General features: G+C 42.6%; 1 protein-coding gene across 1 annotated transcript in view; it reads right to left on the reverse strand.

The window, feature by feature from the left end:
• Positions 1–15,066, reverse strand: part of LOC139560248 (uncharacterized) — a 26,344-nt gene extending 11,278 nt beyond the window's left edge. Inside the window, exons 1-2 of the mRNA XM_071376865.1 lie at positions 14,938–15,066; positions 6,805–6,965 (exon numbers count right to left, since the gene is read on the reverse strand). Coding sequence (XP_071232966.1) covers positions 6,805–6,927 — 123 coding nt within the window. The 5' untranslated portion in view covers positions 6,928–6,965; positions 14,938–15,066. The remainder of the gene's footprint in view (positions 1–6,804; positions 6,966–14,937) is intronic.
• Positions 15,067–16,592: the final 1,526 nt, after the last annotated feature.

Consider the following 16,592-nt stretch of genomic DNA (forward strand, 5'->3'; position numbering starts at 1 on the left):
ACTCTGTCCTTATGAACCTCATAGCATTACAGCAGTATGTACCAGTATGTTAGCTACTCTGTCCTTATGAACCTCATATCATTACAGCAGTATGTACCGGTATGTTAGCTACTCTGTCCTTATGAACCACATATCATTACAGCAGTATGTACCGGTATGTTAGCTACTCTGTCCTTATGAACCACATATCATTACAGCAGTATGTACCGGTATGTTAGCTACTCTGTCCTTATGAACCTCATAGCATTACAGCAGTATGTACCAGTATGTTAGGTACTCTGTCCTTATGAACCACATATCATTACAGCAGTATGTACCGGTATGTTAGGTACTCTGTCCTTACGAACCTCATATCATTACAGCAGTATGTACCGGTATGTTAGCTACACTATCCTTACGAACCACATATCATTACAGCAGTATGTACCGGTATGTTAGCTACTCTGTCCTTATGAACCTCATAGCATTACAGCAGTATGTACCAGTATGTTAGCTACTCTGTCCTTATGAACCACATAGCATTACAGCAGTATGTACCGGTATGTTAGCTACTCTGTCCTTACGAACCTCATAGCATTACAGCAGTATGTACCAGTATGTTAGCTACTCTGTCCTTATGAACCACATAGCATTACAGCAGTATGTACCGGTATGTTAGCTACTCTGTCCTTATGAACCTCATATCATTACAGCAGTATGTACCAGTATGTTAGGTACTCTGTCCTTACGAACCACATATCATTACAGCAGTATGTACCAGTATGTTAGCTACTCTGTCCTTATGAACCACATAGCATTACAGCAGTATGTACCAGTATGTTAGCTACTCTATCCTTACGAACCACATATCATTACAGCAGTATGTACCAGTATGTTAGCTACTCTGTCCTTACGAACCTCATATCATTACAGCAGTATGGACCGGTATGTTAGCTACTCTGTCCTTACGAACCTCATATCATTACAGCAGTATGTACCGGTATGTTAGCTACTCTGTCCTTATGAACCACATATCATTACAGCAGTATGTACCAGTATGTTAGCTACTCTGTCCTTACGAACCTCATATCATTACAGCAGTATGTACCGGTATGTTAGCTACTCTGTCCTTATGAACCACATATCATTACAGCAGTATGTACAGGTATGTTAGCTACTCTATCCTTATGAACCACATAGCATTACAGCAGTATGTACCAGTATGTTAGCTACTCTGTCCTTACGAACCTCATATCATTACAGCAGTATGGACCGGTATGTTAGCTACTCTGTCCTTATGAACCACACGGCATATCATTACAGCAGTATGTACCGGTATGTTAGCTACTCTGTCCTTATGAACCACATATCATTACAGCAGTATGTACCGGTATGTTAGCTACGCTGTCCTTACGAACCTCATATCATTACAGCAGTATGTACCGGTATGTTAGCTACTCTGTCCTTACGAACCACATATCATTACAGCAGTATGTACCGGTATGTTAGCTACTCTGTCCTTATGAACCACATATCATTACAGCAGTATGTACCGGTATGTTAGCTACTCTGTCCTTATGAACCACATATCATTACAGCAGTATGTACCGGTATGTTAGCTACGCTGTCCTAACGAACCTCATATCATTACAGCAGTATGTACCAGTATGTTAGCTACTCTGTCCTTACGAACCTCATATCATTACAGCAGTATGTACCGGTATGTTAGCTACTCTGTCCTTACGAACCACATATCATTACAGCAGTATGTACCGGTATGTTAGCTACTCTGTCCTTACGAACCTCATATCATTACAGCAGTATGTACCGGTATGTTAGCTACGCTGTCCTTACGAACCTCATATCATTACAGCAGTATGTACCAGTATGTTAGCTACTCTGTCCTTACGAACCTCATATCATTACAGCAGTATGTACCGGTATGTTAGCTACTCTGTCCTTACGAACCACATATCATTACAGCAGTATGGACCGGTATGTTAGCTACTCTGTCCTTATGAACCACACAGCATATCATTACGCAGTATGTACCAGTATGTTAGCTACTCTGTCCTTATGAACCACATATCATTACAGCAGTATGTACCAGTATGTTAGCTACTCTGTCCTTATGAACCACATATCATTACAGCAGTATGTACCGGTATGTTAGCTACTCTGTCCTTACGAACCTCATAGCATTACAGCAGTATGTACCGGTATGTTAGCTACTCTGTCCTTACTAAATAGCATTACAGCAGTATGTACCGGTATGTTAGCTACTCTGTCCTTACGAACCTCATAGCATTACAGCAGTATGTACCGGTATGTTAGCTACTCTGTCCTTACGAACCTCATATCATTACAGCAGTATGTACCGGTATGTTAGCTACTCTGTCCTTACGAACCACATATCATTACAGCAGTATGTACCAGTATGTTAGGTACTCTGTCCTTACGAACCACATATCATTACAGCAGTATGTACCGGTATGTTAGCTACTCTGTCCTTACGAACCACATATCATTACAGCAGTATGTACCGGTATGTTAGCTACTCTGTCCTTACGAACCACATATCATTACAGCAGTATGTACCAGTATGTTAGGTACTCTGTCCTTACGAACCACATATCATTACAGCAGTATGTACCGGTATGTTAGGTACTCTGTCCTTACGAACCACATATCATTACAGCAGTATGTACCGGTATGTTAGCTACTCTGTCCTTACGAACCACATATCATTACAGCAGTATGTACCAGTATGTTAGCTACTCTGTCCTTACGAACCTCATATCATTACAGCAGTATGTACCGGTATGTTAGCTACTCTGTCCTTATGAACCACATATCATTACAGCAGTATGTACCGGTATGTTAGCTACGCTGTCCTTACGAACCACATATCATTACAGCAGTATGTACCGGTATGTTAGCTACTCTGTCCTTATGAACCACATATCATTACAGCAGTATGTACCGGTATGTTAGCTACTCTGTCCTTATGAACCTCATATCATTACAGCAGTATGTACCGGTATGTTAGCTACTCTGTCCTTACTAAATAGCATTACAGCAGTATGTACCGGTATGTTAGCTACTCTGTCCTTACGAACCTCATAGCATTACAGCAGTATGTACCAGTATGTTAGCTACTCTGTCCTTACGAACCGCATAGCATTACAGCAGTATGTACCAGTATGTTAGCTACTCTGTCCTTACTAAATAGCATTACAGGAGTATGTACCGGTATGTTAGCTACTCTGTCCTTACGAACCGCATAGCATTACAGCAGTATGTACCAGTATGTTAGCTACTCTGTCCTTACTAACCGCATATCATTACAGCAGTATGTACCGGTATGTTAGCTACTCTGTCCTTATGAACCACATATCATTACAGCAGTATGTACCAGTATGTTAGCTACTCTGTCCTTACTAACCACATATCATTACAGCAGTATGTACCAGTATGTTAGCTACTCTGTCCTTATGAACCACATATCATTACAGCAGTATGTACCAGTATGTTAGCTACTCTATCCTTATGAACCACATAGCATTACAGCAGCATGAAACCCAACGTTTATTGACTTGATTATTCACCAAATTTTTAGCAAAGTGGTATAGATTTCAGAGCACTCTCGCGCAGAATAACTGATGAATTTACGAATGCTCAACACCCACCCAGTGGATATATGGCCGATGTCAGTAAACATCGGCAAAAAAAACCTGTAGCATTGTTGCCCACTGCACAGTTACACTTACCAACGTGGCCCTGGGCCCAAGCTTCCTGCCATCCAGGGCCTCTATACCAGCTTCCTGCCATCCAGGGCCTCTATACCAGCTTCCTGCCATCCAGGGCCTCTATACCAGCTTCCTGCCATCCAGGGCCTCTATACCAGCTTCCTGCCATCCAGGGCCTCTATACCAGCTTCCTGCCATCCAGGGCCTCTATACCAGCTTACTGCCATCCAGGGCCTCTATACCAGCTTCCTGCCATCCAGGACCTCTATACCAGCTTCCTGCCATCCAGGGCCTCTATACCAGCTTCCTGCCATCCAGGGCCTCTATACCAGCTTCCTGCCATCCAGGACCTCTATACCAGCTTCCTGCCATCCAGGGCCTCTATACCAGGCGGTGTCAGAGGAAGACCCTAAAAAATGTCAAAGACTCCAGCCACCCTAGTCAAAGACTGTTCTCTATGCTACCGCACGGCAAGAGGTACCGGAGCGCCAAGTCTAGGTCCAAGAGGCTTCTAAACAGCTTCTACCCCCAAGCCATGAAACTCCTGAACATCTAATCCAATGGCTACCCAGACTATTTGCATTGCCCCACACCCTCTTCTACACTGCTGCTACTCTCTGTTTATTATCTATGCATTAGTCACTTTAATTACTCTACCTACTTGTACATATTAACTCAATTACCTCGACTAACCGGTGCCCCCGCACATTGTACCAGTACCCCTTGTTATTTACTGCTGCTCTTTAATTATTTGTTATTCTTATCTCATACTTTTTGTAGGTATTTTCTAAAAACTTCATTGTTGGTTAAGGGCTTGTAAGTAAGCATTTCACTGTAAGGTCTACACCTGTTGTATTCGGCGCATGTGACAAATAACATTTCATTTGATTTGATAACATGAAAACAGCCTAACCAGCTTTGCTAGGGCGAGTAAAATGGTCAGAGTGAGCCAGTGAGCCAGTGAGCCAGTTAGCCAGTTACCCAAGTTAGCTTGGGTACTTGACTGCCGTTGAATGCGTCCAGTAGCAGTGTGCGCTCTGAATGCTCAGAGAGTGAAACACTCTGAATTTACAAACGCCCAGATTGAATTTCCGAACACACTCGAAATCGTAACATTTTTAGCTAGTCATTTGTTATGCTAACAAGCTAGCAAGAGGTTGCATAGCAACAGCATCAACTTCCGGTAGACAGGGGAAGTTCTAGTACGCTCAACTGAAAGGATACCGTTTGTTTACAGTATAATAAAATAAACTAATAGTATATAGAATGTAGTATGTACTCATTAATATGTAGTATACAGTATTTTAGTATGTGTATTCGAACACAGCTTATGTTTTAAGTCTGGATAAAAGATGAAAAAAGCCAGGGAATTAACATGAGTTGCCCTAACTTCACCCATGCTCTACCAAGGTTTTACAGCACACAGCTTTGACACCTATGGCAGTAGCTATGTTGGTCTACTGTACTTCAAACAACTGTACAATTCTTCTGCTATGGCTGAATTCTTAATACACCGAGCATTATGGGTAATGTAGTTTAGTACACCATGCGACCCACCACCACCACCACATTGTCAAAGATGGTTAAGTATGAAGATGCCTAGAAACTGCTTCTCCAATAGAAATCCCTGATCACACTTGTAGGCGATGTCTTGGTGACGTGAGCTAGCTAAGCTCATGTGCCGAAACATGTCATCGGGTCTAACGGTCGCGTTGCGCCAAACTACGCATTGGCTCGAATCTAGGTTGTGCCTTTAAAATTAAAAGCTAAAGAAGAATTTTTCACTTCTCCAGTTTAGTCCAACATGCTACCCACCACCACCAAATCGTTCTAAACCAGATATAATACACAATGCATTATGGGTACTGTAGTCCAACATGCTACCCACCACTCCATCATCCCAAACTAGATGCAATACACAAAGCATTATGGGTACTGTAGTACGGAGCATGATGGGTATTGTAGTCAATCATGCTACCAATCACCACTACATCGTTCTAAACTAAATACAATATACAAAGCACTGTGGGTATTGTAGTCCATCACGCTACCAACCACCACTACATCAATCTAAACTAAATACAATATACAAAGCATTATGGGTATTGTAGTCCATCACGCTACCAACCACCACTACATCAATCTAAACTAAATACAATATACAAAGCATTATGGGTATTGTAGTCCATCATGCTACCAACCACCACTACATCGTTCTAAACTAAATACAATATACAAAGCATTATGGGTATTGTAGTCCATCACGCTACCAACCACCACTACATCGTTCTAAACTAAATACAATATACAAAGCATTATGGGTATTGTAGTCATCACGCTACCAACCACCACTACATCGTTCTAAACTAAATACAATATACAAAGCATTATGGGTATTGTAGTCCATCACGCTACCAACCACCACTACATTGTTCTAAACTAAATACAATATACAAAGCATTATGGGTATTGTAGTCCATCACGCTACCAACCACCACTACATTGTTTTAAACTAAATACAATATACAAAGCATTATGGGTATTGTAGTCCATTACGCTACCAACCACCACTACATCGTTCTAAACTAAATACAATATACAAAGCATTATGGGTATTGTAGTCCATCACGCTACCAACCACCACTACATCGTTCTAAACTAAATACAATATACAAAGCATTATGGGTATTGTAGTCCATCACGCTACCAACCACCACTACATCGTTCTAAACTAAATACAATATACAAAGCATTATGGGTATTGTAGTCCATCACGCTACCAACCACCACTACATCGTTCTAAACTAAATACAATATACAAAGCATTATGGGTATTGTAGTCCATCACGCTACCAACCACCACTACATCGTTCTAAACTAAATACAATATACAAAGCATTATGGGTATTGTAGTCCATCACGCTACCAACCACCACTACATCGTTCTAAACTAAATACAATATACAAAGCATTATGGGTATTGTAGTCCATCACGCTACCAACCACCACTACATTGTTCTAAACTAAATACAATATACAAAGCATTATGGGTATTGTAGTCCATCACGCTACCAACCACCACTACATGGTTCTTCTTTCCCGTGGCTCGTTTCCTCTTCCTCTTGTTCTCAGCTTGGTTCTTAGAGTGCTGGGAGTCCTGGCGCCGGTTTATACGCAGGAGGCCCCCTGTTGCAATCATGGCGACGATTCGATTAGACGACGGGCTTGTCAATCAACCTGGGGGAAGAGGAATGAGGAGAGGGAGGGGAGAGGGGGAAAACAGGAAGGTCAATTGGCCGTGTCGATAAAGACTCTTTGTTACATTTACAGTAGTTTCTGAGTACATCCTCAAAATGATGACATCATACCTACAACCATTCTAGTATTAATTGAGGGATATCTTGATATAAATAATAAATACTTGATATGATATTAAATCAAAACAGATTTTCAAAAACAAACGCATCAACAACAAAAAAAAATATCTAAGAAATCAGATGAATCTGTCAATGTTGGGTAGATAAATGATAATATCAGATGGGAACAGGCAGAGACAGAGCTACATTATAATATCAGATGGGAACAGGCAGAGACAGAGATACATGATAATATCAGATGGGAACAGGCAGAGACAGAGATACATGATAATATCAGATGGGAACAGGCAGAGACAGAGCTACATGATAATATCAGATGGGAACAGGCAGAGACAGAGATACATGATAATATCAGATGGGAACAGGCAGAGACAGAGATACATGATAATATCAGATGGGAACAGGCAGAGACAGAGATACATGATAATATCAGATGGGAACAGGCAGAGACAGAGATACATGATAATATCAGATGGGAACAGGCAGAGACAGAGATACATGATAATATCAGATGGGAACAGGCAGAGACAGAGATACATGATAATATCAGATGGGAACAGGCAGAGACAGAGATACATGATAATATCAGATGGGAACAGGCAGAGACAGAGATACATGATAATATCAGATGGGAACAGGCAGAGACAGAGATACATGATAATATCAGATGGGAACAGGCAGAGACAGAGATACATGATAATATCAGATGGGAACAGGCAGAGACAGAGATACATGATAATATCAGATGGGAACAGGCAGAGACAGAGATACATGATAATATCAGATGGGAACAGGCAGAGACAGAGATACATGATAATATCAGATGGGAACAGGCAGAGACAGAGATACATGATAATATCAGATGGGAACAGGCAGAGACAGAGATACATGATAATATCAGATGGGAACAGGCAGAGACAGAGATACATGATAATATCAGATGGGAACAGGCAGAGACATGTATCTATAATCAGTCTGTATTAAGTCTGTATTCAGTCTGTATTCAGTTTGTATTCAGTTTGTATTCAGTCTGTATTCAGTCTGTATTCAGTTGGATGTCAAATGTAACCTGGGAAACCAATCTGTCTAGACAACCACCCAGCAGGCATCTCCATGTCCAACTCAATCACACCTTCTCTCTTTCTTTCGCTCTCCCTCTCTCTGTCATTATTCATCTCTCACTCCCTCAATCTCTCTTCCCACTCTCTCTCCCTTCCACTCTCTCTCCCTCCCACTCTCTCTCTCCCACTCTCTCTCCCTTCCACTCTCTCTCCCTTCTACTCTCTCTGCCTCCCATTCTCTCCCTTCCACTCTCTCTCCCTCCCATCTCTCTCCCTCCCACTCTCTCTCCCTCCCACTCTCTCTCCCTCCCATTCTCTCCCTTTCACTCTCTCTCCCTTCTACTCTCTCTCCCTCCCACTCTCTCTCCCTTCCACTCGCTCTCCCTCTCACTCTCTCTCCCTCCCATTCCATCCCTTCCACTCTCTCTCCCTCCCATCTCTCTCCCCCCACTCTCTCTCCCTCCCATCTCTCTCCCTCCCATCTCTCTCCCTTCCACTCTCTCTCCCTCCCATCTCTCTCCCTTTCACTCTCGCTCCCTTCCACTCTCTCTCCCTCCCACTCTCTCTCCCTTCCACTCTCTCTACCTCCCATTCTATCCCTTTCACTCTCTCTCCCTCCCACACTCTCTCTCTCCCATCTCTCTCCCTCCCACTCTCTCTCCCTCCCACACTCCCTCCCTCCCACACTCCCACACTATCTCCCTCCCACACTCTCTCCCTTCCACTCTCTCTCCCTTTCACTCTCGCTCCCTTCCACTCTCTCTCCCTCCCACTCTCTCTCCCTCCCATCTCTCTCCCTTCCACTATCTCTACCTCCCATTCTATCCCTTTCACTCTCCCCCTCCCTCCCACACTCTCTCTCTCCCATCTCTATCCCTCCCACTCTCTCTCCCTTCCACTCTCTCTCCCTCCAATCTCTCTCCCTTCCACTCTCTCTCCCTCCCATCTCTCTCCCTTTCACTCTCTCTCCCTTCCACTCTCTCTCCCTCCCACTCTCTCTCCCTCCCATCTCTATCCCTTCCACTCTCTCTACCTCCCATTCTATCCCTTTCACTCTCTCTCCCTCCCACACTCTCTCTCTCCCATCTCTCTCCCTCCCACTCTCTCTCCCTCCCACACTCTCTCCCTCCCACACTCTCTCTCTCCCACTCTCTCTCCCTCCCACTCTCTCTCCCTTCCACTCTCTCTCCCTCCCACTCTCTCTCCCTTCCACACTCTCTCCCTCCCACTCTCTCTCACTCCCACTCTCGCTCCCTTCCACTCTCGCTCCCTTCCACTCTCGCTCCCTTCCACTCTCTCTCCCTTCCACTCTCTCTCCCTTCCACTCTCTCTCCCTTCCTCTCTCTCTCCCTTCCATCTCTCTCCCTTCCACTCTCACTCCCTTCCACTCTCTCTCCCTCCCACTCTCTCTCCCTTCCACTCTCTCTCCCTCCCACTCTCTCTCCCTTCTACTCTCGCTCCCTTCCACTCTCTCTCCCTCCCACTCTCTCTCCCTTCCACTCTCTCTCCCTCCCACTCTCTCTCCCTTCTACTCTCGCTCCCTTCCACTCTCTCTCCCTCCCACTCTCTCTCCCTTCCACTCTCTCTCCCTCCCACTCTCTCTCCCTTCTACTCTCGCTCCCTCCCATTCCAATTCTACCAATATTCTCGCTTCTTTCAAGTCCAGTTTTTACGAACAAACACTAATTAGATTGCAGACGTCTGCTGTAGATGAGTTCCAATCACAGGGATATGAATATTAATGTGATGCAAAGATATGCATATTACTGTGAAGAGAAGATATGAATATTAATGTGATGCGAAGATATGCATATTAATGTGAAGAGAACATATGCATATTACTTTGGAGAGAAGATATTAATATTCATGTGAAGAGAATATATGAATATTAATGTGAAGAGAAGATATGCATATTAATGTGAAGAGAACATATGCATATTACTGTGGAGAGAAGATATGCATATTAATGTGAAGAGAAGATATGCATATTAATGTGAAGAGAAGATATGCATATTAATGTGAAGAGAAGATATGCATATTAATGTGAAGAGAAGATATGCATATTAATGTGAAGAGAAGATATGCATATTAATGTGAAGAGAAGATATGCATATTAATGTGATGAGAAGATATGCATATTAATGTGATGAGAAGATATGCATATTAATGTGAAGAGAAGATATGCATATTAATGTGATGAGAAGATATGCATATTAATGTGAAGAGAAGATATGCATATTAATGTGAAGAGAAGATATGCATATTGATGCGATGAGAAGATATGCATATTGATGTGATGAGAAGATATGCATATTAATGTGAAGAGAAGATATGCATATTAATGTGAAGAGAAGATATGCATATTAATGTGAAGAGAAGATATGCATATTAATGTGAAGAGAAGATATGCATATTAATGTGAAGAGAAGATATGCATATTAATGTGAAGAGAAGATATGCATATTAATGTGAAGAGAAGATATGCATATTAATGTGAAGAGAATATATGCATATTAATGTGAAGAGAAGATATGCATATTAATGTGATGAGAAGATATGCATATTAATGTCATGAGAAGATATGCATATTAATGTGAAGAGAAGATATGCATATTAATGTGAAGAGAAGATATGCATATTAATGTGATGAGAAGATATGCATATTAATGTGAAGAGAAGATATGCATATTAATGTGAAGAGAAGATATGCATATTGATGCGATGAGAAGATATGCATATTGATGTGATGAGAAGATATGCATATTAATGTGAAGAGAAGATATGCATATTAATGTGAAGAGAAGATATGCATATTAATGTGAAGAGAAGATATGCATATTAATGTGAAGAGAAGATATGCATATTAATGTGAAGAGAAGATATGCATATTAATGTGAAGAGAAGATATGCATATTAATGTGAAGAGAATATATGCATATTAATGTGAAGAGAAGATATGCATATTAATGTGAAGAAAATATATGTATATTTATGTGAAGAGAAGATATGCATATTAATGTGAAGAGAAGATATGCATATTAATGTGATGAGAAGATATGCATATTAATGTGATGAGAAGATATGCATATTAATGTGATGAGAAGATATGCATATTAATGTGAAGAGAAGATATGCATATTAATGTGATGAGAAGATATGCATATTAATGTGAAGAGAAGATATGCATATTAATGTGAAGAGAAGATATGCATATTAATGTGAAGAGAAGATATGCATATTAATGTGAAGAGAAGATATGCATATTAATGTGAAGAGAAGATATGCATATTAATGTGATGAGAAGATATGCATATTAATGTGAAGAGAAGATATGCATATTAATGTGAAGAGAAGATATGCATATTAATGTGAAGAGAATATATGCATATTAATGTGAAGAGAAGATATGCATATTAATGTGAAGAAAATATATGCATATTTATGTGAAGAGAAGATATGCATATTAATTTAATGTGAAGAGAAGATATGCATATTAATGTGATGAGAAGATTGTCTTTGGTCCCAATTGTCACCCTATTCCCTATGTAGTGCACTACTTTTGGCTAGGACCCATAGGGAATAGGGTGCCATGGCCCATAGGGCCCCGGTCAAACGTAGTGCACTAGATAGGGAATAGGGTGCCATTTGGAACGCGGTCAAACGTAGTGCACTAGATAGGGAATAGGGTGCCATTTGGAACGCAGGCCACGATTGTCTTAATTATGCAGAGAGACTCATGCCTGGTCCACCCCTGACTCCCTCAGTAGGTGTTTAATCATTCGCTATTAACTCCTCATTTATCTTTGTTCTAAGGCTCACAATTCATGAATAACTTTTGAACTCAAATGATTATTCACAGTGGCAATTAGGGATTTAATGTGATTTTGATTGCCCTGTCTGACAGTCATAAAACATGATTTAAATAAAAGAAAGAAGGGCAGCAAGCATGCCATCAAGATTCTGACTGTAAGGCTGAAGATGGAAGAAGAAGGGTAAAGGGGGGGGGGGATACCTAGTCAGTTGTACAACTGAATGAAAGGGGAGATACCTAGTCAGTTGTACAACTGAATGAAAGGGGAGATACCTAGTCAGTTGTACAACTGAATGAAAGGGGAGATACCTAGTCAGTTGTACAACTGAATGAAAGGGGAGATACCTAGTCAGTTGTACAACTGAATGAAAGGGGAGATACCTAGTCAGTTGTACAACTGAATGAAAGGGGAGATACCTAGTCAGTTGTACAACTGACTGCATTCAACTGAAATGTGTCTTCCACATTTAACCCAACCCCTCTCTGAATGATCTGGTATTTGTCTTTATTAGTATGATTAGTTTCTGAAAGATGAGAGTTTAAAATAGGCCTACTTATTCTGTGGACAGAGATGCATGAAACATCGGTTGTTGCTGTCCTCAAGGGACTGTTTTTCCTTCTGCTGGCGTTGAGTCGGTGTGACAGTTGACTTGGAGAGGGGGGGGGGGGGGGGTGAGAAGGTCCAGACCTGTTTTCAACAGGCATCCGCCTCCCATTAGAGGGGGGGGGGGGGGGTGAGAAGGTCCAGACCTGTTTTCAACAGGCATCCGCCTCCCATTAGAGGGGGGGGGGGGGGGGGTGAGAAGGTCCAGACCTGTTTTCAACAGGCATCCGCCTCCCATTAGAGGGGGGGGGGGGGGGGTGAGAAGGTCCAGACCTGTTTTCAACAGGCATCCGCCTCCCATTAGAGGGGGGGGGGGGGGGGTGAGAAGGTCCAGACCTGTTTTCAACAGGCATCCGCCTCCCATTAGAGGGGGGGGGGGGGGGTGAGAAGGTCCAGACCTGTTTTCAACAGGCATCCGCCTCCCATTAGAGGGGGGGGGGGGGGGGGTGAGAAGGTCCAGACCTGTTTTCAACAGGCATCCGCCTCCCATTAGAGGGGGGGGGGGGGGGTGAGAAGGTCCAGACCTGTTTTCAACAGGCATCCGCCTCCCATTAGAGGGAGGGGGGGGGGGGGGGGGAAGGTCCAAACCTGTTTTCAACAGGCCTCCACCTCCCATTAGAGGGGGGGGGGGGGGGGGGGTCCAGACCTCCCATTACTAAACCAAAACACATATATTCCAGTCCTCACTTGAGTTTCACACATTCAGACTTTGATGACAAACATTCACCGGTTCTCCCTCAGTTCCAACTAGATTTACATTTACATTTAAGTCATTTAGCAGACGCTCTTATCCAGACGTGCTATGTCCTCCGCTGACATGACTCACTGAAGTGGGCTATTTAAGACGCAGAAATGTAAGCTACAAAAATGCATTTGTGGCATCAAACTTCAACTTCGCATACTACCACTGATAAAATGCGTTTAACGCACAGCTATTGCGCTGCCCGCGCATAGACTGAAACAGCCAAAGGTCTTCAAGATGCCAGGTTGACATTTCTTGTGATGAGTCTTGTCATGGAGGCATAACTAAACGATTTCTGCTTCTGTAGATGGGTCATCTGCCAAGTTAAAATGGTCTATAATGTTAAAAAAAAGGGGTACGAAAACCAAAAAATGAGCACATTGGTCAATTTAAGGGTTTGCGTTAGGTATTAGGGTTAGCAGTGTGGTTAAGTTTAGAGTGTAGGTTAGGGTTAGTTTTCAAATCTGATTGTAATGACTTTGTGGCTGTGCCAGCTAGTGACCACTCTGCAGAGCTGCCTCCAGAACATGCCAAAAAAAAAAAACGATAACCTGCCTTCAATGTTCAGAGGCAAGAGGATAGAGAGAGAGAGAGAGAGAGACAGAGACAGAGAGAGAGAGAGACAGAGAGAGAGAGAGAGAGAGAGACAGAGAGAGAGAGAGAGAGACAGAGAGAGAGAGAGAGAGACAGAGAGAGAGACAGAGAGAGAGAGAGAGAGAGAGAGAGAGAGAGAGAGAGACAGAGAGAGAGACAGAGAGAGAGAGAGAGAGAGAGAGAGAGAGAGAGACAGAGAGAGAGACAGAGAGAGAGAGAGAGAGAGAGAGAGAGAGAGACAGAGAGAGAGACAGAGAGAGAGAGAGAGAGAGAGAGAGAGAGAGAGAGACAGAGAGAGAGACAGAGAGAGAGAGAGAGAGAGAGAGAGAGAGAGAGACAGAGAGAGAGACAGAGAGACAGAGAGAGAGAGAGAGAGAGAGAGAGAGAGACAGAGAGAGAGAGAGAGAGAGAGACAGAGAGAGAGACAGAGAGAGAGACAGAGAGAGAGAGAGAGAGACAGAGAGACAGAGAGAGAGACAGAGAGAGAGAGAGAGAGACAGAGAGACAGAGAGAGAGACAGAGAGAGAGAGAGAGAGACAGAGAGAGAGACAGAGAGAGAGAGAGAGAGAGAGAGAGAGAGAGACAGAGAGAGAGACAGAGAGAGAGACCTAGAGCCAAAGAACACATCAGGCAAACAGACTAATTCCCCTCGCGGTCTTCTCACTTAGTCTATTTAGGCGACTGTCAGTTCACTGTCTTCTCACTTAGTCTATTTAGGCGACTGTCAGTTCACTGTCTTCTCACTTAGTCTATTTAGGCGACTGTCAGTTGCCAATGTCATCATTGTAGTAACACATGGCTGATTATCGAAATATCGCCAAGCCAATCCGCTTTTCTAACGAAGTGGTTTAGGAATCAAATCCAATTCTGCTTATTCAAAACCGTTGACACCCGTCTGCGGGGTGTACGTTTTAAGTGTGATGAATTGCATCGTAGCCTAAACATCAAGCTACTATACATATCCGACGGTTAAACATGCAGTACATCAAACAACATAAATCCTATCAACTGACGTCTTACCGGGAAATGGTTTATGGTCGCGAATCACCCAAAAGCGCGCTTCGTGTCTGTCTGAGCGTAATCCTGCCGTCTGTCTCCCTGTGCTCTCTCTCCCCTCTTTTCCCCCCTAGACGCGTCTCCGTGGAAACAAAACTGTGATATTGAGTGGTCCTCAACTGTACACGGTTTTACAATATACCACAAGGGGCGGAGCAAACAGCTGCATTTACATCTGACACGATTATTGGGGCAATTTGGAAATACGTGTCCATTACAGATATAGTGGCCTTCACTGGGCTACACATCTTGATAGGCCCTAGATCTGTTAAATTTAGATATTGTAATGAAACAGGCAGGGAGCGGGTCTCGAACCCTCGGCCTTCTAGCCCGAAGTCCAGCGCGTTATCGACTGTGCCGCAAAAGCATTCTCGAACGGCAGAGTCGATATCCGCGCTTATAAAACCCAGGGCCGTTACAATATGTTTATTTAGGGGTATCCTGCTGTGGAACATCCATCCATCCTCTCTCCTTTACGTTGTGCTTCATCCTTCACAAAAAAAAACCGTCATTGTTGTTCATCCTTCCTGTTGGCTGGATGTTTCTACAAAGATTTAGTTTTACAAGTAACACTTTATTTTCCCTTCCTCATTGGTTTTTATCTGAGCAGCATGGTAAAATATCGATGTGAGGAGAGACTTCCCCTACTAAGTTCTACAGGACTACCTTGCCTGTAGACTAGGGTCTGAGCATCTTGACAACTGTTCGGGCATCCGACCGTAATGCGCTACAGAGGGTAATGTGTACATCACTGGGGCCAAGCTTCCTGCCATACAGGACCTATATACTATCCGGTGTCAGAGAAAAGGCCCAGAAGTGTCAAAGACTCCAGTCACCCGAGTCATAGACTGTTCTCTCTGCTACCGCACTGCAATACTCGAGCAGCATCATAAAACTATAGGATCAATGTGAGGAGGAGAGAAGGCTTTGATCTGCTATCCTTAGTAAAATAGGTCACCTCTACAGGCAGACACACCCATTGGTGAGGAAAATAACCGTTAAACCCTTCGCTTTCTCTTTCTCTCTGTCTTTCTCCTTTTCTCCCGGTTTGGCCGGGGTAGGCCGTCAATTGTAAATAAGAATTTGTTCTTAACTAACTTGCCTAGTTAAATAAAGGTAAAATAAAATAAAAAATCTGTTATTTCCTTCATTTGATTACATGGTGAAAAATGTATTCAATGATCACACATGGGATATAAAGTATGGGAATGTGATGTTCAGTCAACTTTAATGGGTAACAGTTTAACAGAAAACAAGTGTATTGCCTAATGTGAAAACAGTATAATGTACCGTAGCATACTACAGTCAAAGGGCAATGTTTGGTATTGGTTTAATTAAAATAACTCAATTGAGAAGATATCATGTTTTGCTGATTAAACCAATGTAGTGATTACATTTCACAGTAAACCTATATTTTTGGATCTATGGTTGTGTGGCGAAAGATGTCTGCAAACAAAATGAATGAGCAATGAACGGTTTTGAATGTAAGACTGGCTGCATTGCAAGTGTTACCAGCTTGGAGTTAAGAAAATTGACCACATACTTGGGAAAATAGTTCTAAAGCATAAAAAATTTGTAAGGTATATAGTTTGATAACTGGTGAACACTGGTGAACACAC

The sequence above is a fragment of the Salvelinus alpinus genome, chromosome 30 (assembly GCF_045679555.1).
Source record: "Salvelinus alpinus chromosome 30, SLU_Salpinus.1, whole genome shotgun sequence".
Lineage (NCBI taxonomy): Eukaryota > Metazoa > Chordata > Actinopteri > Salmoniformes > Salmonidae > Salvelinus > Salvelinus alpinus.